This window comes from Perna viridis, chromosome 13, assembly GCF_037379345.1.
Source record: "Perna viridis isolate PV_CMFRI_1.1 ecotype Kerala chromosome 13, ASM3737934v1, whole genome shotgun sequence".
In the NCBI taxonomy this organism is placed as follows: Eukaryota; Metazoa; Mollusca; class Bivalvia; order Mytilida; family Mytilidae; genus Perna; species Perna viridis.
The window spans coordinates 31835544-31861220 of NC_142457.1; the positions used below are offsets into that span (position 1 = coordinate 31835544).

Sequence of the window (25677 nt, forward strand, 5' to 3'; positions counted from 1 at the left end):
TGTTAATTCCCTTTTGTATTGTTTCAGATCTCCATCATTTCTGATGTCAATATAAACATATGAGAAAACAGTGTTATACTCATTGATGATGGAGATATCTTACTACCACGCCTGAGGACTTACTTACAGAACACATTCAGCTATAAACATCCTGTAGTTCATTGCCCGGTACCAGATTGCGAGTATGAGACAGTCGATCTCGACGCCGTTGTCATTGCAGCTTCACTCACAGCTCACGCAACAGTACACTCCGCAAACGCTGGCGGCAACATATCAGCAAAAGTTGAAAAGGTCAAAACACCAACTGCTTCTGCAGCGGGTTCTAGTGAAGATTGGACTTATTTCCTTTCTCGGTGGAAAAACTATGTTGAAGCCACTAAAATACAAGGCAAAGACCTCGTCATTCAGCTTCTTGAGTGTTATGATAAATCTTTGCGTCGAGACCTCACAAGAGCTGCTGGTGGTTCACTTGTCGATAAACCTAAACAAGACGTCCTTATAGCCACGCGCACACTAGCAGTAAGAGAACGATGGTTGCACGTGTATCTCTCCATGGCATGACTCAGGATCGCAATGAGACAGTTTGATCATTTGGTGCAATACTTCGAGGTCAGGCGGGGGTATGTAAATTCACAATGACATGCCCAGGATGTGATTGTGATGTTGAATACACTGAAGCCATTTTACGAGACGTACTAACTCGTGGACTAAGACATACAATTAGAGCTCTTGGGGGATAAAAATCAGGATATGACGCTTGAACAAGTCTTTAAATTTGTCCAAGCAAAGGAATCTGTCAAACGTTCAACATCACGTCTTCTTGACACTCAGGGAACAGAAGCCACCTCGAGCACATATCGCAGGAGGAAAATTGGTAATATGACCAAGGATACCAAAAAGCTGAAAATAAGGTCTCAAAGACAAAACATAGTGAGGAAAGTGAAAGTGCAGTATTTGATTTACTGTGTGCCGCAACCGTTTCACAACAAGGAAAGAAGGTAATACACCTTGACCATCACCTATATTCCCAAATGTCAGATACATGGGAAAAACGTCATTCACAATCACAACCATTTATCAATATCACTGTTTAAGACGTTGAGGATGATTATAACCAGCTAGGACTTAACGTCGTTACCTCTCAACAGAGAAACGTCGTCATCAATGCAATGGCAGACACGGGCTGTCGAATTGTCTTGCTGGAATCAAAGTGCTTCACAAAATTGGACTGAAACAAACCGACCTCATTCCGGTGAATATAAAAATGCACGCTTCTAATTATACAGGGATTATGATTCTTGGAACGATTATAGTGCGATTATCCGAAAAGGACCGTAAAAATCTAGAACATGAAACTCGACAAATCGTATACATTACTGACAGCTCCTTATGATTAGTTCAGTTTACAAGACTGAATGTGTGGATCAGAATGAATTTATTAAAATATTTCAAAACTTAAACTCTCTAAACATCAATGCCTGATACAGGTAAATGAACTATGTTTGGGCTTATGATATAATTACAGAAATTTGAGCACGGAATTTACACTGAACACTGTACATTGACCTGACATGGTACAAGAAATAGACAAGGAACGTGGATCGGACATAATACACGGTATGAACATAAAACATGGTACAATGTACATTGAAATTGGTACTAGGTACACAGACTGTTGGGAATACTATACTCGGCGTCACATAAATAAAATACTGTTAAAATTTGAATAAAAATATTTTCTGCGACTTTATTGACACCTACCGTCGTTTAAATTGTCTTAAATGACTTGCTCATTCTTTTAGCCAAACGGCTTCTCCCTAAACATTGAATCGTTCAATACCGGTGAGATTTTAATTCTCGGTCCCAATATTTACATTGTCAAGAGTCGACCATGTTTACAGTGATCGGGTTGCTAGGAGATGTTGTTTACGTTTAAATGATTTCTCCAAAAACCAAAAAACCCATAATGCATTTCGGCGCAAATTCGGATATTTCGGATTTATTCTACGCGAACATCGTACAACACCGAGAAGTTTATCAAGCAGACGATTGTCACTGGTGTTCGACGGGACTTTACGAACTTCGTTTGTAAACAAATCGTCCCGTAGAAACCAACATGGCGGATATTAGTATAGGATTTTCCCGTAAGGATTTATTACGCACGATTTCATCCAATAAACGACTCGTTGGAACTATAACGTCATGCATATATGCGAACTATCTTCAGATTAAATAAAAGAGAGACAACTCGAGCGGTATGTCCCGACAGTTTAACAAATAGAGCTTCATATCGAAAATGTGCTGTATGTTACGTCGAATATAATGCAATTGAAGAAGCCCCCTTTTTATTTAATGTTTTCCGTCAGAACCTCCTCGATCTTTTAAGGGTTTTATGATAAAACAATACCGGAAGATAATGTCTCATTCTTAAAAAATACTTATCTAACAAACTGGTTCAAATGCTACCCATAAATAACAGTCTGAATCACGTCTCCTTCCTTCCATTTTAAAAAAATGGCAGAACGCTCGCGAGATAGTATGGGCAAATATACCTACTTTTGGTTGTCCTTTTAATGATTGAATGCATTTTTTCGTGTCTATAGTCATTTATTTAGTTTGAAGGGATAAGATTTCTTAATTTCACATTTTCTTGTTTCCGTTTTTGTTTGTTTTTGGTTAATTGATTGTTATTTATTTATATTATTGATTTTTGTGTCTTCCTAAAATGCCAACATATGGTATAGACAGTAAGTTTGTTTGTTTGTTTGTTGGGATTTAACGTCCGAGCAGCAATATTTCAGCTATATTCAGACGATGAACATGAAATGGATGACAAACTGAACATGAAATGAAAAAAAAAGGATGGGTCACAAGGATAATAGGGTCGACAAATTTTGATTGCCACTGGAAAAAGAGGGGAGTGGGTAAGATCGGGCAATTTAGCCTCCTGTGGCGAAGCGCAAAGGTTCCTACTCCTATCTTGTTACAAGAAATGATGAATTCAAGGGGCTTAGACAAAAAAAACTGAAACAGACACGTTCGTATACAAAAGAACGTGTCGTTGGTAGCTGTACCCATATTGCATCTGTGTTGTGATATATGGGCCTAGCAAGGTATATTCAGATTTCGGTTCTTAGTGTTGGCATCAAATTAAAAGAACTAACAGATGCAGCAATGTCTATAGCATAACTAAAATGAATATTATTTTCTGCACTTAAACACCAAAGTACCTTCTTTATATCTCCATTACATGTATATATGAAGATACCATACACGTTACTACATGTATTTGATATAGAAAGCTCATATGCCAGATAAATGTTCTATCTTTATACATTAATATGTCTATGAAATCACAAATACCAATGTTTCTATGCCTCTTTTAATATGACAGAAAATAAAATGAAAAGTTTGTCTGAAGTGTTACCTGAACTTCTTTTTCGCACCACACATGATTTCCGAATATATAAAAACATGTACTTGTTTATATTTTAATGTATACTTCTTTTTTAACCTGTTTTATGGTAATCACGTTTTATGCCTTAGAAATATTAATGTGCAGGTCTATCGGGATATTTCCAAAATGACTGTGAAATGTTTAGTTTTCAACAACAACAATATGTCGAGAACTCTTAGGATATACGCTTTGTCTCTTGAGTAACCCAGGCGCGTCGCCGGGTGGTGGATAGGGGCCCCTTGCAATGATAGTGTCGCACGGGTTGTCAGTTTATATTTAGCGAGGTCTGGCTGCGAACAATTTGAGATACATGTGTTGTGGTTAGAATATACACGTGACATACCTGTAAGAGAAATGAGGTATGAGCTTGAGTTTATGATATGAACCCGAGTTTATTATATGCCATATTCTATTCAGGAAATCATTTGTTCTCACATTTTCCCTTCAAGATTTGCTGTTATTCATTATCATGATGTTCATACGAGAAAAAAACATCAACTATTTTAAGGACCATCTGTCTGCTCATAGAAATGAAGAGAGGTGACTTTCCGTGTCGCCTCTGCTTCTTCCACATAAAATTGATAACAAATATATATTATCTATATCAAATATGGGGGTTACAAGCCAGAAAAAGAGAGTTGTGCTCGACATGATATCGTAAAAGTGCTTAATGCGTAAGAAAAAATGAATGGGTCTATGCGTCTTTGCCTATATTCTGACGTTTGACCAAGATTTATACTAGTAGACACGTGTGCGATCATTGTGGCTGTACCACAGAAATGTCAGAATGGCTTGATTTATAGCGAAAAATAGAATATGCGGTATGATTGCCAATGAGATTACCGATCACCAAACAAACTTCTACAGTTCACTGTGTGACGGTATTAGAGATATAATAACAATTGCAAGTAAATAAAAATAATATACATTTCATTTTAAAAAAATGTTTTCGCTTACGTAACAAAGGCATTGTTTCCTTCATGTTATCGCCACACCCCCTCCCAGGGGACTACACTATATGAGGGCAATATCTGCCCTCTCGTGATTTCTACTGGCGTTACTTCCACACAACTGTTCAAAACGTTATCCTGTTCATCGGTGAGGTCACAGTCGATTTGATGTAATATTGCGGATAATGTGCATTATTCGGTAGCCTTTTATGATATTTCTTTCTTTAAAATAAAAAAAAATAGTATGTAATTGATAACTGGTATAAAATATGTGATAAACAGATTAATGTCCATAGACTTTTCAATATTGCTCTTGTTATCAGCCTTTGATTGACATCGTCCCTCGGGCTGACTAAAAGGGCAATATTAATCAAAGACTGAAGTCTTTAAAGTATCTTATTGTCAAATATTCCATGCCACTGATTTTGGCTTGCTTTCTACATCCAGGCGAATTAATTGCTCTACTAAACTTAACTTCCAATACAATCAACCAGTAATTTTCTCAATGTATGGACCTGGTTCAGAATATGAAATTACAATATTCGGTGAGCTGAAACTTGAAGATAGGTATAAGGCCTTTTATGATAGTAAAAATTAAACAAAAGAAACATGAGTTGTTCACGCAGTTTATGTAGTTTGGGTGTCGACGGTAATACAAGTATTCTATAGTCGTGGTATATTCGTCTCATCTTGATAATTGTTGAATTTTAGATATGACTTGTTTAAACGACGTTAACACTCTTTAACAAATCATATTTATACTGGTTTTATAAAAAAAAAACGGGAAACAAAGTGATGAAAAAAATATATTACATAAAAACCCAATGAAGCATAGAAGAAAAAGTAGAAATGCAAACTACCAACAATTCTGTACAGAGATAAGTACATGACTACAATTCATGACTGTCCAACGACTTTTCTTTTTTCTCTTTCTTACACTGGTCACTGAGGAAAACACGAACATTTTAATGCCTAGAAATACGAATTATTTGGATATGATTCAAGCCTTTATACCCTCTTCATACATATGGATTGGCCCTACGAATGTTTGCGAACCATTAAACTTTACATGACTCGTAAAACTAACACGTATTCATGCAAATGCACTTTTACGAGTGATTTTCGACTGCTTGCTATAGTATGAACCAACCCTTTAAGAGATAATACGACGATAAATACGACCAGACACATTAAGAAAAACTACAAATATTTACGGATAACTAATGAAGAGTTTTTATTTTCGAATAAAAGTGGTAAAGGATACGAGTGTTTTACTAACGGTAGTGATTTTAGCAGTGGCGTTGCATTTAACCGAATAGATTGGTGATCATACAGCCTCTACATTCTTCAATTGAGCTATCAGGAAGATTTGACAAGTGTGACAAGAGAAACAATAATTTAACATTATACCCTTGTTTGCCTCCTCTTTATAGTCCTGGGCAAATTATGCCTATACGTAAAATACATGCGTGAATTCGTGTTGATTCATCGAAAAATCGAACGTAAACTACTTGTAATCACTCGTAAAATGACGACTTCTTGCGATCGGTTAACAATGCAGTACAAATGTTTGAAAGAAGTGGTATGTGAGCTATTTACGAATAAAAAAATAAACATTTGACGCGACTAAATGTTCATCTCCTGTTCACGAATCGAATGTGCCTTCGAATGTCTACGAGATATTAACAGATGCCGGCGAATGATTAATTAATTGTTCATGAGGATCTGTAAGGAAAACATCTTTGAAATGAATTTGGGCATTCTGACATTGACACTTCTTAAAACTAGATCCTGGAAAAACCATAAAATGTTAACGCGAAGTTTAGGCCCTAAAACAAACTAAATATAAAAATATAATAAAATTCTTATTTTCTTAGATTACAGTTTATTCGCCGAAACGTTTTTTATTTTTTTTTTATTTTTCATAAACACAAACAGATTTTATTTTTTGTTGTATTAAAACAAAGATAAAACTTATTATTTTAAAAAAAAATATTGGAGATAATGATAAGCTTTTAAAGGGAGATAATTTCATTTTTTCTTGTTGGCGCTACAAAGCTTTATGTACTCTCATTCTTTTTTAGTATAAATTTCGCACCTAGAAAATTTTCAATTAGCCACAAAATGTGTTCTTGGAAGGAAATACTTTTTTTCAACGAGCTGACAATATTTGCTTAGACAGGTAACGATCTTCGTAATTCAAAACAGCACTAAACAATGACTTTATATTTAGTTATGTAATCTTACCTCGCTTAATATGTCATACTGGCTTTGTAAAGACCATAAAATTTAATTTGCAATTATTAAATCAGATAAAACGCATACAACAATTCATACTAGTCATTACCCCGGATTTGTCTCCAGATAATATTTTGACGCCAATGGAACAATGTACGTTCACATTATGTCGTCCTATATTCTTTAAATTGCAAAGGAAAATTCAGTATGAAAACAACGAAGAGTAATCAAGGGAACCAAGGTTATAGCGGAAATCAAGAGAAAGTATTCTAGGGAGAAAGACCAGACATGGAAAATAGACATACACAAAAAAAGAACTAAAAGTAACTCATACATACAAAGTAACAAAAGTTATATTCCCAAATGGCGTCCACAAGGGCAAAAACGTCTATTTTATATTGCAGGTAAATGATATGGTGTGGTTAAGATAACCACACAAAGTATAAATGACGATCCTTTCAGATGTGAATCATAAATTTTGTGATGAGATATAAAATATATGTATTTCCATTTTTTACATTACTTGCTGTGATTTTATAATGTGGTCATTTTGTATATGTTTAAATAGGAACATCTTTACAATATGTCGTTTTGTCTTAACATTCTGTTATTTTGTCTTTACGCTCTGTCATTTCGTCTTTACGTTCTGTCGATTTATGTTTGCGTTTTGTCAACATATATTTACGATATGTGGATTAATCTTCAAGCGCAGTGTTTTTTAATCACGTTAGGTCGATTCGTCCTTGTGTTATGTCGACCTCTTAATACTGTATATGCATCTTCCTTTTCTTGACGTGCAGTGATTTCTTCTTTACGTGATGTGGATTCTTTATAAAGTGATGTGGGCAAAAATGCCATGATGATGTGTGACCCCGGAACTTTCCGATCGTGTAAATTTTAAATCATTTAATAATTCAACATAGTCTGTGGTCCACTGACAAGCATCAACGTGCGCATAGGCATAGACACAGATTCCGGAATTATTTTTTTTTTAATTTTAATTTAAGAATATTTTATATTTAAAACAATGAATAGCACTCATGTATGCATAAAACACACGTGAAACACATGTAAATTTTGCATATGTCACATGCTTTTTTTTCAAACAACTGTGTTACATGCGTTTTTGTAACAAATGGTAATTTTCTACGTATCACAATCGTTTTCAAAACACTTGCGTGATACGTGTGTTTTCATGCACATGCGTTTTATATACGAAGCATGTGTGGAAAGAAACATGCGTATTACGCATATTACGTATGTGAACCACATACGACACATATGTGGCATTTTTAACCTTGTATAAGATTTGTCATAGATATCGGCAATTAACCAACCTGGAGCATAAAAAAGACTATCAAGAGACATTTAAGTTCAAGTACATGGCTAAAATGTGAAAACTGAAAATAGAAACGATCTACAAGTAAATTTTAGCCATCAGAATATTTAACAATGTCATATAAAATAATGAACATATATTAATTCTAGAAAAACTCGGTAAAACCTTGAGCATTTCCAATGTCAAATCCAACAGAAATCAGGAGTACGTATGGTTTCTTAAGTTAGGTTGACAATGTATTGCTACGCCAGCAGCACCCGTACAGGTAACATTGTGAGAAATTAAAATTCTGTAATATCAGGTTGGTTGTTAGGCTGCTTAGACGAGAAAGCTTAATGAAAGTTTTGTTTCATTTATGAAATAAAAACTTCACATCGATCAATTCAATTTTGATGCCGACCGTACAAATTATATAGGGATATTATCAATTACATTCTTTTGATTTCCCCTATAACCTTGGTTCCCTTGATTACTCATCAACAAACTTACCCTTGACTTGCATATTTATTTGATAGAAAGCCAATCCAAATTAAGGCATGCATTTCAGTAAATAAAGTATCTGATATTCGTTTTACAATTTTGATTTTTTAGGACGTTACATATGGATTGAGGAAAAAGATTGCAATAAAACTCTAAATAAAAACAAATACATGTAATTTTTCCAGGTTTTAGATTCAGATTCAAGTGAAGAAAGTGATATAAAATAGATTTTGCTTTTTAGTTTTCTTAAGTCCTGTTATTTACAAGGCAAACGGTAACATTTGTTATTATTCCTTTGTTGCATATATTTAGTCAATATTCTTATATCTATCATAACTAACCTGTCATAGAGAAGATACTGCTATCTGTATGTTCTTGTGTTGTTTCCTCACAATAAGTCTTTGTGGATTTTTCAATATTCTTACTACCATAATCTATGTCCGGTTGTCCTTCGGATAGAAGTAAAAAATCTACAGCTTTTACAATGAAATTGATGTTTTTTTCTTTCAGTTTCACACACTTCCGTTGATTCAAAAGCCGCTAGTGAATTGTTCATTTATATAATTTTAGTCATGAATGACAAATAAAGAGTTTAACAAAAACAATAGATAGCCCTCTTGATGTTTCAACATTTTTTATAATAGGTTGGCTGATCATAAAGTGGAGCTCTTAGAAATATCGTATACACCCAAAAGAATTATAATGTCAAAAAAGTTTCTTGAACTGTTAATCGTCAGTTTTATTGGGACTGCCCTCTCCTTTCAAAATATTGTAAAAACCTTCACTATTTAGTTGTAATGACACCGTTTTCACCTACTGTTTTTTTCATAATTCGTACATAAAATTTTCATTATTTTTATTTTAAACTTGACCGTCTCCACAATAACTAACCTGTGATGGAGATTGTATTGCTTTCTGTCTGTTCTTGTGTTGTTCCCTCACACTCTGTCTGTGTTGATTTGTCAATATTTTTACTACCACAATCTATGTCCGGTTGTCCTTCGGATAGAATTAAAACATCTACAGGTTTTATGTTTTTCTCTCAGTTTCACACACTTTCGTTGATTCAAAAGCCGCTAGTGAATTGTTCATTTATATAATTTTTAGTCATGAATAACAAATAAAGAGTTTAACAAAAACAATAGATAGCCCTCTTGGTGTTTCAACATTTTTTATAATATGTTGGCTGATCATAAAGTGGAGCTCTTAGAAATATCGTATACACCCAAAAGAATTATAATGTCAAAAAAGTTTCTTGAACTGTTAATCGTCAGTTTTATTGGGACTGCCCTCTCCTTTCAAAATATTGTAAAAACCATCACTATTTAGTTGTAATGACACCGTTTTCACCTGTTTTTTTTTTTTTTTTTTTTCATTATTCGTACATGCAATTTTCATTATTTTTATTTTAAACTTGACCGTCTCCACAATAACTAACCTGTGACGGAGATTGTATTGCTTTCTGTCTGTTCTTGTGTTGTTCCCTCACACTCTGTCTGTGTTGATTTGTCAATATTTTTACTACCACAATCTATGTCCGGTTGTCCTTCGGATAGAATTAAAACATCTACAGGTTTTATGTTTTTCTCTCAGTTTCACACACTTAGGATGATTCAAAGCCGCTAATGAATTGTTCATTTATATTATTTTTAGTCAATGATAACACATAAGGAGTTTAACAAAAACAATATATAGCCCTCTTGATGTTTTAACATTTTTATAATGTGTTTACTGGTCATAAAGTGGAGCTCTTAAGCACCGACCATTTTTATATTGAGGGGGCCTGGGATATTTTTGAAGAAAAAAATATTAATTTCACTCAGAAAAAAAAATCAAAAAAATCTTTTGTCTGTGGCAAGAAAAAAGTAAAAGTTCCACAATGTTGTGAAAAAAATAATGTTGTGTTCTATTTTTCATTAAAAAAAGTTCACGTAGAAAAAAAAATAAAAAAAAAAGAAAGGGAAAGGAGAGGAATTGCATGTACATATTATGAATGTACCATAAATTGCGTACACTTCTTGACTAGTTTTTATTACCTATAGTTAAAAGACAAGTGACTATGTACAAGACACTCAGAACTTTTTTTCAGTTTCATAATGACAGCAAATTTCTTATGTACATTGTACTTATGACATCACAAGCATGTCTACAAGCATGTTCAGGAATACTCTAATTAAGGCGGCTGGAAAAGTTTACTTTGAAATAAAAAAAGAAGACTATGATATACCTTTGAGCATTGAGAACTTACTTCTAGTATTATAATTTGTCCTATTAGAACTAGTTCTTTTAAAATACGATGTGCAATAATGACAGTCCCTAACCCTGACATATGCGACATACAAGCGTAAGAACTGGTTGAAAGTACCCAAACAAGCAAAACTTAGTTAGTTCCGAGATGATGGCTTTATTGTCTTTAATGGGTCTTTAGATCAGCTTCAAATGTTATTTAACATTGCTAATAAGAACATGAACTACTCAAAGTTACTTATACGTTTTCTAAGTCCTCAGTTAATTTCTTGGAGAAAGCGCAACTTAATCCAAATGGAATAGGATGAAACATTAGGACACTTAAAACTTATTAGTAGTCTAATGTGCCTTAATGCATAATCTCAGCAGTTTTGATTCATTAACAAGTTACTCGACTGCAAAACATACAGCTTGTTCTGTCTACTAGCAGAGCGTTTGATCTCAGACTTAAAGTCAAAATACTATCCAACAGTACCCACAATCTCGTATTTGTAACGAAAGCATTGGTCTTATATAATTAATGACACTTATGAATATACTGTTCTTTAAATACGCATCTTTTACATAATTAATTTCTTTGGGAAACTCATCAATATTTTCACTATATGATCGAAAGCCAATGCAACATTCGAGAAATAAACTTGTGACATATGTATCTCTATTACGAAATACATTCGATTTTTTTAACTATAAATTTTCATCCGCCGAGGAAACTTTTCCAGGGAGTGCCAGGGAAAGAAGACAAAGAAGAATTTTACAACCAGCTACAAGCTATCCTAGATTGAACAACACTTGGGACACCTTGATTGTAATGGGTGACACGAATGCCAACGTTTGAAAAGATAACACAAGGAAAGAACACATCACTAGAAAGGAATAAATTGGTAACATCAACGAAAACTCAGAATACAATTTTTTGCTCCCAGAACGATCTGGTCATAGGAGGTACGACATTCCTACTCCGTTACAAGGATATATACAAAGCAACCTGGTATCTTTTGAAATTGAAACTAGAAACCAGATAGACCGCATTACAGTCGCAAGGAGATGGAGAAAGAGCATGACAGACGTTAGAGTTTATCACTGTCCTGATTTAGCATCTGATCTTCAACTTGTGGTGGCTAAATTAAAGATCAAGATAGCCAGGGCAACTAGACAAGATCATATTAGAAGGCGAAAGTATAACATAAGGAAGAGGCACAGTAGACAAAAAATGGGAAAGAGTAAAATTCAAGTAACACCACATGCCAGGAAGAACGTGGATTCTCAAAGAAGGATTACAAGCCATGCTTATCTGACGATACAATCGAAACAACTGAGAAACGTAGGTCTGTTAAGATACAACTTGACCAGGTCAAGACAAGATTGCAGAAAGAAAGGTAGACGAGCAAATATATAAGCATTAGGAAAGAAGTAAAGAGAAAGGACCAGACAGGATAAGAAGACCTGCATCAACGAACTCGCTTCATAAGTAAAAAATGCAATGGCAGAAATGCCATAAATACATCACACGCCAACTGGCAGGTAGAAAGTCCAACACATCCAAACCAGTGAAAAACAAAGATGACTTTACGATAACATACCTAGATCGACCATAAATGGAAAAGATATATCAGATGCTTTTGATCTGACTCCAGGAGAAGACCTTGATGTTGATACTGGCCCAATCACAATGGATGAAATCATAAAAGTCCCAAGAATAAGGACTGGAAAAGCTCCAAGACAGAACCAAATTTTCACCTGACGTCTTGATGATCAACCCGAAATAAACTAAAGCATTTCGATTGATTGATCGCGTGTTGCCCGAGGAGCAATATTTCAGCTATATTAAGGCTATGAACATGAAACAGATGATAAAATAAACATGATGATGAAATGGAAAATGAAAAGAGACACAAGAATAATAAAATAATGAGATCAATAAATTTTGATGGCCACTGGAAATTAGGAGAGATGGGTAGGGTCAAGCAATTCAACCCTACTCCGGAAGAATATCACAGAAGGGGAATTTAATAAGCGAGGAACACGTTGCTCCACTGTGGTTTGCGGTCATGTTTTCCGTATCGGGGCCTAACAAGCCAAGAATGTCAGGGCTACCTCTTACCACCACTTTGGACCAACAACCCAGTTGCTCTGTAGGGAGCGCTCTTGCCCACCCTCCCCCGGCCAGAGATCTGGGCACTATTTAGTTGCCTTTTACGACAAGTTTAGCGCTTCTGCAGGCAGGACTATTCTATTTACACCCAGACCCTACAGCACCTTGTGTGAGCTGTTTGAAAAAATCTGAGTAACAGTGGAAATCCCTGAGGAGTGGATTTTAGGTTACATCCTTAAGTTTCTAAAGAAGGGCGGCCTAAGCAACTGCCATAAACTGGAGAGGAATACATCTACTCTCCTGAATCAGATACGGTCGATCATGTACTGATCAAACTACCACGTTACGAGTCATCATCTCAAGCAGTCCATAGAATGGCAATCACCCCTCTACATTAACGTCGTGGAATTCAAGAAGGCCTTAGCCTAGTTGACAATTATACACATTGGAAGATATTAAGAAACTGTGGAATCCCTGTCAAGTCGTAAAAATTACACAAGGACTCTACAAAAACACAAAATGCCAAGTCTTCCACAATTCAACACTCTCATCATCCTTCAATGAACTTACAAGAAATACGCCAAAGTTGTCTACTGCAGAGATCTCTATGGATCAAAATGAACACATGACTCACTCTCTGGTTGAACAATTTTTTGTCGCGGCGCGTGTCCTTTCGCGCAGAAAATAACTTGGCAAAAAATGTGTTGAATGTGACTATTAAATAGCACAAGCTACAACATAGAAACCAACAATGGTATTTTTTTCTGTCTGTATTGTCTATTTTAATTATAACGAGGTAAAGTTTTCCCTTCCCTAGGTTTGACCATAGGTCCACAGCTCCAGAGAAATTTAAACCACTGGTAGGTCTGGTCATTTTGTTGATACCATTAAACCACGTGCATTTAACAAGTTCTTCATAGTTTAAGTGCAATAACTTGGACAGTAAAACGTCGTTTTCGTCCGAATGGTGCATTAAACAATTCTTTAGAACTTTTGGGAGTCGATTCATCGCATTTTTCATAAGTTTCACAAATTAAACTGCTTTTCTCTGTCAGATAATTGCCGAGATCGTTAAGACATTGTTGTATAAATTAAGATCGTCTTCCTTCCTCTCCGATCACATCGATCGTTATCAAAATGAATTAAATTTGATACTTTCCATATTTTGTTCATTAAAAAAACAGTAGAAATCATCCGGCTTTTTTTAATAGTATTGATTTTGCCAACGAAGATAATCGTAAATTTGACAGATCCGAGATGTGTTTACACACGCGTTTCCCTGATACATAAACCCCCGTATATTACCAATCAAAACATTGAAGAAAATTAATTTGTAGAAAAACGTATCACGATAGCAAAAATGCGCCGATCACGAAGAGCGAAAATAACCCATCAGGCCCCTCATTGAAATTACTGTTCGAATAAACGCACGCGCCAATCATATAGATTTATGACAGGTATAGGTGATTAATAAACAAGAGAAATTGGGAAATACAGTGCCGATTTTCAATGCATGACGCAAATTTGACTACATGGCGTACAACAAATGAATTAATAGCGCAAGAAAGTAACACATGACGCAGCGCCACGCAAAAAGAGGCCGTGGAGAACCCTGCTACTGTCACCCACTATTTTCGGTATAAGTGTACAAGAATCTTAATAAGATATCATATACAATCATGGATTTTATTCATAGATTGCTTCTTGACTTCGGGTACTAAAGGGACATTGCAATGTATGCAAGGTGATCACTCTAGATTGGTCATGCGTACATAATTGATTGTGACGTGGGCTCCTTTCCCGCACAAATCCCATACTTTATCGTGCTATCGTAGGGGTAACTTTCTGTTAAACCGCAAGTCCGACAATTTTTGCCTCATAATCTTTATTTTTTATGCGTTTTATTTGTAATTTTATTTTAATTTGGTAACATTTTACCTTCCAAACTAGACTTTTTAGTATTAATCATTCTTACAAGGGTTTTTCTTTTTACAAATTGTTTCTTAAATGGCTGATGGTTAAATTATGTGTGATTTGATTTCCAAAACAAAACTTGATTTTTTTTTACTTTTCCTTGGTTTAAAATGTTGGTAAAGTTATGTGTAAAACAATTCGAGTCATTAAGGAAATCAAATAAGTTCCACAAAATTACGAGAATATGTCATTGAACCTGTTACAACTATATCAAACGCATGCAGTAAGCATCTATTAAATCGGAATATTTCCTGCAGATTGAAGACAAAATGCGATAAAACATTCAATCGTTAAAAGATAGCCTTACGAAAAATGTTTTAATGCTTTAAGACCATAAATCAAGTACAGTAATAAGTATAAAATATACATTTTGCTTATAAAATCTAGTCATTTACATGTTAATTCAGGTTCGACATGGAAACCAATATTCTAGTGGATATCAAAAGAATGTAACATAGAACAGACATAGAAAACAGACAAAACAACAAAGAACATAAAATAACCAAGATAATACGTTTAAAGCAACAAAGATAAAGGAGCAACTCGGACTCCACTTCAAACTTGAAGCATGGAGCAGGTGCACCGTTAAGATAAGCGGTCTCTGCTTTTCTATAAAACTTCAGTAGTAATGACTTCAGTCTTGCAACAAAATAACACTGTTACAGAAGCCTAATTGTAATAAATGTTGCACGGTAAAAAAAAAACTGCGTAGTTACGGCAAGCTCTTGAATAGCGAATGAGTTGTAATATAAAAATTCCATACGTAGGTCATGAAAGGATGCTTTAACAGATGAAAGGAAAATTGACAATACGGAATGAAAAGTCAATGCGTTTGGCATATAGTTTGGTCAACTGTTCTCCTTTAACATTGGTATCTAAGTGTATATCAAGATATGAAGTTGACTTCACAGTTTCTGGAGTATCCTTTATCTCAAGTTATTTTTGGGTAGATGCGATGTATAAAATCCCCGACACTAGGATTGTTTAACGATAACGTCATCTATATAGCAGAAACTGAGATCAAGGATCAGGCTAAATGATTGTCCTTCCTTTGGATTAGATCGGCTATAAAACCAGCTTAATAAGAATGAAGGAAAAGGTCAGCGAATAGATGAGTATAATGGAATGCCGATCGTTTATTGAACAACGTATCCACCACACTGGACACATATATGATCGATTAGAATTCCAACATTTTGAAACATCTTCGGTACATTTGGAATCATTTTTACAAAGCAAGAAGATTCTCTACCAAGTACTACATATATGCATCTAGTGTACCGTCAATATTTTATAGAACTTTGAATTACCTAATTTGTCTTATGTTTTACCAATTTTGTCTTTGGTGTATAATACAAAACACTGCAGCTCTTAAGGCCACTATGAATGCGGACAATTAGGCAAGACATATAAACTGCTTTGACTCAATATTTGTCTTATTTTGGAATGCCTGAACCAAGTGGGGAAGTTAGTGGCTATTTTATATTTTTGACTTTGCAAGTTAAAGTATTTTTAATACGTCTCTGACGATGAGTTCTGAAATTTTGTATTTAAACTTACCATCGTCCCGAAGAATGGAGAGAACAACTTCAATTTGGCATGAATTCGATGTGTCAAAACAACAAACTTCGATGAGTTTGGAAAGAAATGATTTAACTTCTGATTCAAATGTTGACTGATTACATAAAACATTTCTTGGAACAGTCGTGTATAACCATAGAGATCCTTTCTTTACAAATTGTGTCTGAAATGACTGACTTTTAAGTTCTGCGTTGTTGGCTGTTATTGTTGCTTCAACCTTTTGTACATTCCAGTGCAGTGGAGTTTCCAAGTACCATAATGCTTTGCAGTGATCATCTAGAACATTGAAGTGAAATCATTAGTCGTCCTCTGTTAGCTTTTGTATGTTTCATATCTTTTATTAAACATTACACATTTACTGATTATAAATAAATACATATATTTATACATTTTTAAGATATCATGAGAAAAAGAATAGATGGAATTACCACCATCTGCTTTCTCAATTATGGCAACATTCATATAACCTATGCTTCTTAAACACACAACAAATAAATAAGAATGTCGATATGATAGTATTTAGCATATGCATTGAACTAAATACAACTGTTTTAATGCATGATATCATCTGTATCAGCCCTTGTCATATCACAACATTTATTGCACCCCCTTTATCGCATACCTTACGTATATTGCACCCCCTAGGATTTCTCAGACGTTATTTTTCTCAGCATTTCGCGAGACATTTCCAAATAACAAAAGATAGAAGCGACCATCATGGCAAAAACCCCGCACAGAAAATTTTCTACTCGAAGGGGAGGGGATAATACTGATTTGAGTTTTATATGTTGGGAAGATTACTTCGATGAATTCATAGAGCAGAGGATAAACCATAACACTACGAAAAATCAAATTCAGATGTCAACAAACTGAGATCCTGGGTCTTAACAAAAAATGGACAGCGGAAGCTTCAAGGAAATCATTATTAAGTTATTATCACAAGTGTGAAAGTACTATTGTTCGTGGGGCACCAATTATCGTGGTTTTTGAGGGTAGGCCAAACAACGAATAGGAGATTCCAATTGATGTGTATACTGAAAACTTCGAAACCACGAATCCACGAACTTTTGTTTCTTTCCTGGTCCACGAAAACTGGTATCCGCGAGTACTTTCACAGGATTTATTGGTCACAGACGCCCCTCATAGTTCGATATTTTGTAGTTTCGTGAGGTTATGATGTTTGTTGTCCTTGCCATATTCAGTTTGATAATAATTGATAGCAACAAAACGTGGTCACGTTGTTAAAAATTCAAATAATCATGGTAGCTTTTTCAAATAAAAAGATTTTACGACAGTAAAAGAGTGCTTTATAATGGAAAAGTTCATGTATATCAAGTACTAATACTGTGAAAGAAAGACGAATAAAAAGAAGACAAGCAACAGTTTTAATCAAAATTATCAAGTTGAAACGAAAGTGTACTTGAAAATCAAATCCAGACCAAAGGAAAGATTATTTCCTCAACAATAAATCTCACGTGTGAACATGTGACATAAAACAAATTGATACGAACAAATATACGTCATACTAATACTTTCCTTTTATGATAAAACGGATAATAAATAGCAAATATCCGTATCACATGCCGTATCACCCTCGGCCTTAATCAGCCCTGGGACTAAAGCCTCCTGACTGATATTGGTATCTCAGGATGATACGAATTTTGCTATCTATTATACGCTAATTTTGCCACGTATTATTCTCTATATATCGCACCAGTGATTACTGTCTTTAAAGTCTTGTGATTAAAGAGTAGACTTGGTAATACTTCTCTTCTAAATTAGATCGAAATACAAACAATATGTACCATCCTCATTCCTGACCAAACATGGCTAACATCCAGGACCTATTATTCCCTCGTTACAGAGAAATGACGTAACAGTGTTTAGAAGAGAAGTGTTACCAAGTCTACTGTTTAATCATAGCTCTAGATTTCATGCTAAAGAGTAGTTTCGAGTTTGTACAAATAAATGCTTCTTTAGCCACCGACCGTTTGATAATCTTAATATGTTGGGCTAATTTTCGAACAAAAAGGTAAACATGGAAATATTCCGGCAATCATATTGCCAATCAGGAACATTCTTACATAGAGGGACAAAACAAATCCTTGTCCGAAAAGAACTCAGCTTCCGGAAAGAGTTGTTTCTTGTGTAAGCCGTTTACGTTTTGGTTTTTTGTAACTTTAGGTCTACAAAACTATTATTTTTCCTCACAGAAATCTTAACGAGATATTTCTTTTCATGCATACCTGAAACACCATGTGATGGTACAAAGACTTGACTCTTTGGGTAATTGATAGTTATCTCTGCATTCCCAACTTTATAGTGAAATTTGTTTTCTACAACAACAAAACAATCAACCATTTATACACTGGTTTACAATTAAATAAAAAATATTCACAGTACTCCGCCTGTTTCTACGTAGATTTGTATCAAACAGTAGCCTTTAGTTACGGGGAGCTTGGGAATTGATCTCATTTACATTAAGATAACATTTACGACCGGTAGTTTTTATCGTAATAAAAAAATATGTCAAGTATTTATTTGGATAACCTTAACAAAAGTAAAGGTATATATTTTTAGGTGCAAAGAATACCCGACGACTTTATGAAAATATATTACCTGTTTCATCTTTACGCGTCCTGATCATATCTTCAAACAACCTTTTAATGTAATTCTGTTGGTTTTCGTTTATGCTGGCTACTTCATCTTTGATGCTGGCTACTTCATCTTTGATGGTGCTTTTCAAACACGCTTCAGATCTCTCAATTTGTGCATAGATGTTTCTTGTGGCGGCTTGGATTTGAATCCAGTGATTTTTCTGTTGCTCTAAATGCTAAAAGCATAGTATGGAGTTCAACTTTGATACCTTAATATGCATATGATTGTCACAAATAAGTTCAAATTTATTGCTGTAAACTATAACTATTCCAAACTTAAAGACAAATTGTATTGAATAAATATCTAGTAGTGTATATTTTACAGCATTTATGTGTAATCAGTAAACATAATAATATTTCCTAAGTCTGTTAGTATATTAAAAAAATTAAGTGGCAAGCTGAAATTATTCGTTTCCTTTTTTTTTGACATACTATAATAATTTGGATCTCTATATTCTCTATAACATTTGGTATATTAAAAGTTACGATGTCACCAACTAACTGGACTGAATGCCTTAAATGTGAGTTTGTCACAGTGTCGGTATGCTATGAATGAGAATTCTGTTGATACTGAGACTAGCTTTTTAGGGGTAGGGGTAATACTTTTCATATTTTTTTTAAAATTCTATCTTAACAATTAGTTGTATGTGGTTATTGTTGTGAACATTTAAATTATCTACGAATGAGACGTTTAAGTTGAACAATAACTTGTAGAATTGAATTTATGCGACACTTAAAGGAAAATTCAAAATGTGTTTCTTGATAAATTCTGACTTCAAAATCGCCACAAGTCAGCAAAGGAACTCCAGAATTATTAACTGAGATAATCCTAAAGAAAAAAGAAAAAATGAGTATTTTTTCTGAAACAAAAGTACTCTAGGGGTTTTGACATTCCAAAATATGTTAATTTTAGCGATGTTTCTATGGGGGGTAGGGTCACTTTTTATCATGCTACTCCAAATCCATAAGTGCACTGCAACTTTCTTGATACCACTGCAAAGCTAAAACATTTGCCTACATGATTATACATATATGTATTAGTTCCTTAACACATTCTGTCCTAAGAAGATGTAGAACCTCGAACAATTGAGTCTCAAAAATCTTGGATTTTTTTAACCAACGGGGAACAAATATAGGCTTATACTGAAGAAATCTTTGTCGACAAATTGATTCGATAATGGGACATTTTTAAGGTACCTGAAAATCACCATGAAGGTAATGAGTGGAGGTGCACGGTAGACACTCAAAAGCGTGGACTAATACATTTTAATGACTTACCTCAGCAATTTTCTCTACTTTTTGTAGGATCTCATTTGAATCGTCCTTGCCAATGCTATACGTTTTATTTCCTTGGAAAAGTGTCTTGATCATTTTTTTCTTCGCAGATTTCGTCGTAAGACCTATTAGAGCTCCTTCGAGTTCAGACCAGATTGTGTTTATATGGGTACTAGTGTAGTTATTTTCAGTCCAAATATGACAAATCTCATTGCGATATTTTTTCACCATTTCAATGTGTCCCTTCTCAACTGCGGTGATTGAAGCCTTGGTTAGCAACATATAGCAAAGCATTGTAATATCAAGGTCTTCAATATCAATATTCTTTGCAATATACTTATGAATACATTCCTGCTGTACAGAGCCACCACTAATAATTCTATGACCAGCTTCTATAGTACCAGATGAATCATAAAGGCTTAAAAACATATTCTTGTCCATTTTTCTTTGCCGACCAATGAAGCAACCATGGGGAGGACATTCGCAACAAGGGATTGGTTTTTCATCAAGCTGGTGATAGAAAAAATGTTTTTCATCTTCAAGGAAAGACTGCAAGGTCTTTCGGGAAGGCTGAAGGATTTTGCTGTCAGCATACTCACAGATAAAGTCCGTAACAGTTTCAACATAGCATTTAAAAAGGCGAACAATTTCATCAGAGTACTGTGACATGTTGTTGACTGATTGTCAGTGTTTTTAGCAAATAAAAACACAGTACTTGACACTACCTTCATTTAAGTATATTTATTCCAAATTAGACGTCTTGAAATATATCCGATAGTTTTCACATTCAAAACCATCAAATGTGTATCATCTTCCACGTTAAGATTATTTAACCAGTGCTCTTTGAATATTCCCATTAATTTCTGTTTAGACCAATTCCTTCAAAATATATGAAAAAGTAAATAGGTTTATAATGTCTCATCAAGGAAGCACATATTTCATTGTATTCACAGTTCCAACTTATCAACTCTTCAAATTACACTTCCTTTCAGTAATTTAGAAAAAAATGTTCTTACTTTATAAAGTAAAAAAATCTGTAGTTTTGTTTATACTTCTCGTTCACTTTTGTCATAACTCTCAAGATTAGTTGAAAAATTTGAGTTAATTCATTGATATTCCAATGGCAAAATTAACACTTAACAACGAGGATACATGTAGACGATAATAAATCCATCAGTATTGCGATTAATTCAAATAATTTAAGCATTAAATTTTAGTTTAAGACTAATATCTATAACAGGAATTTAAGACAAATGCAAACGCTTACCCCAATATTTCTAATTCAACATTCGTACTCATCGTCTCTTTTTATTGGCTTTTTTAATCAAGTAAGAATATTTTCCGCAGTGTACCCAGCTTCACATTTTTAGTTAATACAAATGGAAAAATGAATGCAGTAGGTTATATCATATTTTAGAAATTGAACCATTACCCTCTGTTTTGAGGCAATCCTTAATTTGCAGATTGGTTGTTTGATTTTGTTTTGTTTTATTTTGTTCTGTTGTTTTATATCAAATACATGTATTTAGTATCTATTTAAACCAGATTTTTTCCTGCAGATAGAAGACAAAATACAATAGAACATTCACAATTGTTAAAAGGCAGCCATACGAAAAATGTTTTAATGCTTTTAGACCATAAATCAAGTCAAGTAATAGGTCCAGAATATACATTTTGCTAATAATACTAATTACACAAACGAAAACATATTAATTCAGGTTCGACATGGAAGCTAAAAAGAATGTAACATACCAGATATGTAAAACAGACAAACACAACAAAGAGCATGAAATAACTTAAAATAACACATACAAAATAACAAAGGCAAATAATACCACTAATAACTTGGAGCATGGACCAGTTGCTCCGGTAGGATAAGCGTCCTCTGCTTTTATAGAAACACCCGCGCAGACTAAGATATATGGTGATAGGAAAATCGATGTTGCCGCCGGGACTTTTTGGAATAGTCTTCCAGCAGGTCTCCGACTAGAAAAATCACTATGCACAATAAAAAAAGAATTCAAGACATATGTGTTTAAAGGTGTTTTTGTAGATTGATTATGATCTATGATTGACTGTTTTTTTTTTATTCAATTTACTATTTTACATCGGCAGATGTTTCTATAAAAGCAGAGGACGCTTACCCTCCCCATGCACCTGGTCCATGCTCCCAGTTACGGGGAAGTCCGAGTTGCTCATTTTCTTTTGTTTCTTTGTATGTATTATTTTTGTTACTTTATATTCTTTGTTGTATGTGTCTGTTTTCTATGTCCCGTCTTTGTCCCTTGATTACATTCCTTAATTGTGCTCCTTCACTTGCTGACCTTATCCTTCAGTCTTATGAGGCTGACTTTATAGCTGATCTGATCCGAAAGAAAGAATATTGTTTAGCTAGATCCTCTTATCTCAGTTTCCGCTATATAGATGACGAATTATCTTAAAACAATCCTAATTTCGGGGATTTGATACATCGCATCTACTCCCAAAGAACTTGAGATAAAGGATACTACAGACACTGTGAAGTCAGCCTCATATCTTGACCTACACTTCGAAATCGATGGTGAAGGAAAACTATTGACCAAACTATACGATTAACGTGATGACTTTTCATTTAGAATTGTCAACTTTCCTTCATCTGTGGCAACATCCCTTCAGCACCTGCGTATGGAGTATTCATATCACAACTCATACGTTATGCCAGAGCTTTCCGAAACTACGCAGACTTTTTTGTATCGCGCTAGAACTCTAACAAAGGGGCCCATGGAACAGGGTTATGTTGCAACAAGATTGAAGTCATCACATACAAAGTTTTAAGGTCGTCATCATGAACTCGTGGATTGTTATGGTGTATTCATCTGCACCATGATAACTGATTTATTCAATGGGTCATAGTTATTTTTTCCTCGATTGTCTATTAGCAACTCGACTGGTGTTTCTAGAAAAGCGGAGGACGCTTACCCAACCGGTGCACCTGTTCCATGCTCCCAGGTTTTAGTGGAGTCCGAGTTGCTCATTTGCTTTTGTTACTTTGTATGTATGATTTTAGTTACTCCATGTTCTGTTATGTATGTCAATGTTTGTCCTTTATTACTGGATTACATTCTTTTGCTTAATGCCATAACCTTGGTTCCCTTGATTATGCTTTGATTTCCGCTAGAATCGTGGTTCCCTTTATTTAAACTAGTTTCTCTAATGTATGTATAATTGGTACATATTTTAATATGTAAAGTGTTTTGAGTAATTATACTGTAATAGAACGCGCTTCAGAAATTCCTTGTAATAATAATAATAATTTTAAGAAGATCAGCACGATAGTGTACAATAGGAAAAATCTTCAAAAAAAAAGGATATACTTTATGTGCACTGAAACTGGTCATTTGACGGTTTTCAGTTTTCAAGCTGTAAATAACAAGTTTGTTTACTATGAACCAAATACTTTTAAAAGATGTACCAAAGAGGCAATAACAGATGAAAAACCATACGAATGTGGCAATTTCATATTTGAATTATCGTACAAATTACAGACCGGTCAATTTTTATTGGGATTATGGACGTCCGGTGCATTTCATATTTTCATTTAAAAAATGCTTTGTCCCATCTGATGGGGATCCTCCGAAAAACTGTGTTAGTGAGGTAGGTCTTAGTTTAAGTAAATCGAACTGTCGCTTTGATTTATGTACATTTGTAGCAAAATATTATAAACAAAATAAAACAAAATCCTGACCTTGGTAACATTCACCTTCACGAGTCTTTCAATCAGGAAGTAAAAATGTATGACGTACAATATTGATCACGTGATGTTTTGTCAATAAAAATTCTGTTTGGAATCTCCCAACTTTTGGTATTGCAGTTAGGTCTTTATAAGGGAATAAAAAATAATTTCAAATTGTTCATGCAACGTGCGTTTTACCATGGTTATATATATATATATATATATATATATATATATATATATATATATATATATATATATATATATATATATATATATATATATATATATATATATATATATATATAAGGGTCTGCAAAATTCCCAACGATGTTGGAACTGTCAAATTTGCGATGCAAAAACTCGAAGTTTCGAGTCCCGCGTACGGAACGACCAAAAATTTGCATCGCAAATTGACAGTTCTAACATCGTTGGGAATTTTTCAGACCTTTCTATATATATATATATATATATATATATATATATATATATATATATATATATATACAACGTCTCAGTATGTGACGACTCTATTCGCTACACTGCTCCATCGGATCAAATTGATACAGGGAAGATAACGTAAACTTATAAAAAGGTCTGCAAAATTCCCAACAATGTTAGAACTGTCAAATTTGCGATGCAAAAACTCGAAGTTTCGAGTCCCGCGTACGGAACGACCAAAAATTTGCATCGCAAATTGACAGTTCTAACATCGTTGGGAATTTTTCAGACCTTTCTATATATATATATATATACAACGTCTCAGTATGTGACGACTCTATTCGCTACACTGCTCCATCGGATCAAATTGATACAGGGAAGATAACGTAAACTTATAGAAAGGTCTGAAAAATTCCCAACAATGTTAGAACTGTCAAATCTGCGATACAAATGTTTAGTCGTTCCCTCCGCGGGACTCGAACTCGTACCGCTGTGACATCTATGGCAACACCGCCTGCACTAAGTCCAGCGCCCTAGACCACTCGGCCAGCTAGGCTATATAGGAATATAGCTTTCGCTGGCCGGGTCATTCCTCCTCGTAGGATTAATCTATGGCTGTAACTTAGTACATGATGTATGGTAGTACGGGACTGTTCATCTAGGTGTTATTATGTAGGATAGAGGATCAAATTAATGATGCATTACACAACAAATCGATATTATACAACGTTTCAGAATGTGACGACTCTATTCCCTACACTGCTCCATCGGTTTAAATTGATACAGGGAAGATAACGTAAACTTATAGAAGGGTCTGAAAAATTCCCCTTATTTCGACGGAAATTAATGCCTGTTACAATTGAGTGGGTTCATTAATTATAGGTTACATGTAAATGTGCCAGTCGAAAAGAAACATATTTCAGGCTTACAACGAAATAATTAGGTCAGGCAAAAATTCAAAATTAAGGTAAAAATTTTGATCTGGATTGGACATGAAAAAAATGGCAGATATTTACTTTTAGGTAAGGAAAAGGAGGTCACCACGAATTTATTTTTATATGAAATAAATCCCTGTGTTTGATCTCTATGCATTTTGTCATCATCCCGACCTGCATAGTTTTCATTGTCCAGAGATGCTTTTCAACTGTGAGTTTGATAAGGGGGAGGTTCACTATATTGTCAAGTGTAAATTGGCACTTAGATGCCAGTTGTTTGACTACGCTTTTGTTCT

At 34.4% G+C, this 25677-nt stretch overlaps 1 protein-coding gene across 9 annotated transcripts in view; it reads right to left on the minus strand.

The window, feature by feature from the left end:
* LOC148600335 (uncharacterized) overlaps positions 1–24075 on the minus strand; it is a 58084-nt gene extending 34009 nt beyond the window's left edge. For 6 of the 9 annotated variants that reach the window (XR_015917609.1, XR_015917612.1, XR_015917610.1 and 3 more), the window contains exons 1-8: positions 24018–24058; positions 20297–21172; positions 18981–19194; positions 18608–18697; positions 16341–16637; positions 9903–10010; positions 9356–9463; positions 8806–8913 (exon numbers count right to left, since the gene is read on the minus strand). Coding sequence is in view for 1 of the 9 variants with exons in the window: in XM_088557109.1 (XP_088413235.1) it covers positions 8806–8913; positions 9356–9463; positions 9903–10010; positions 16341–16637; positions 18608–18697; positions 18981–19194; positions 20297–20962 (1591 nt within the window). In the remaining 8 variants the exon portion in view is untranslated. Of the gene's footprint in view, positions 1–8805; positions 8914–9355; positions 9464–9902; positions 10011–16340; positions 16638–18607; positions 18698–18980; positions 19195–20296; positions 21173–21560; positions 22093–22128; positions 23991–24017 lie in introns of those variants that run through there. The other 3 variants (XR_015917608.1, XR_015917607.1, XR_015917606.1) reach the window with 3 other exon arrangements.
* Between the last annotated feature and the right edge of the window lie 1602 nt (positions 24076–25677).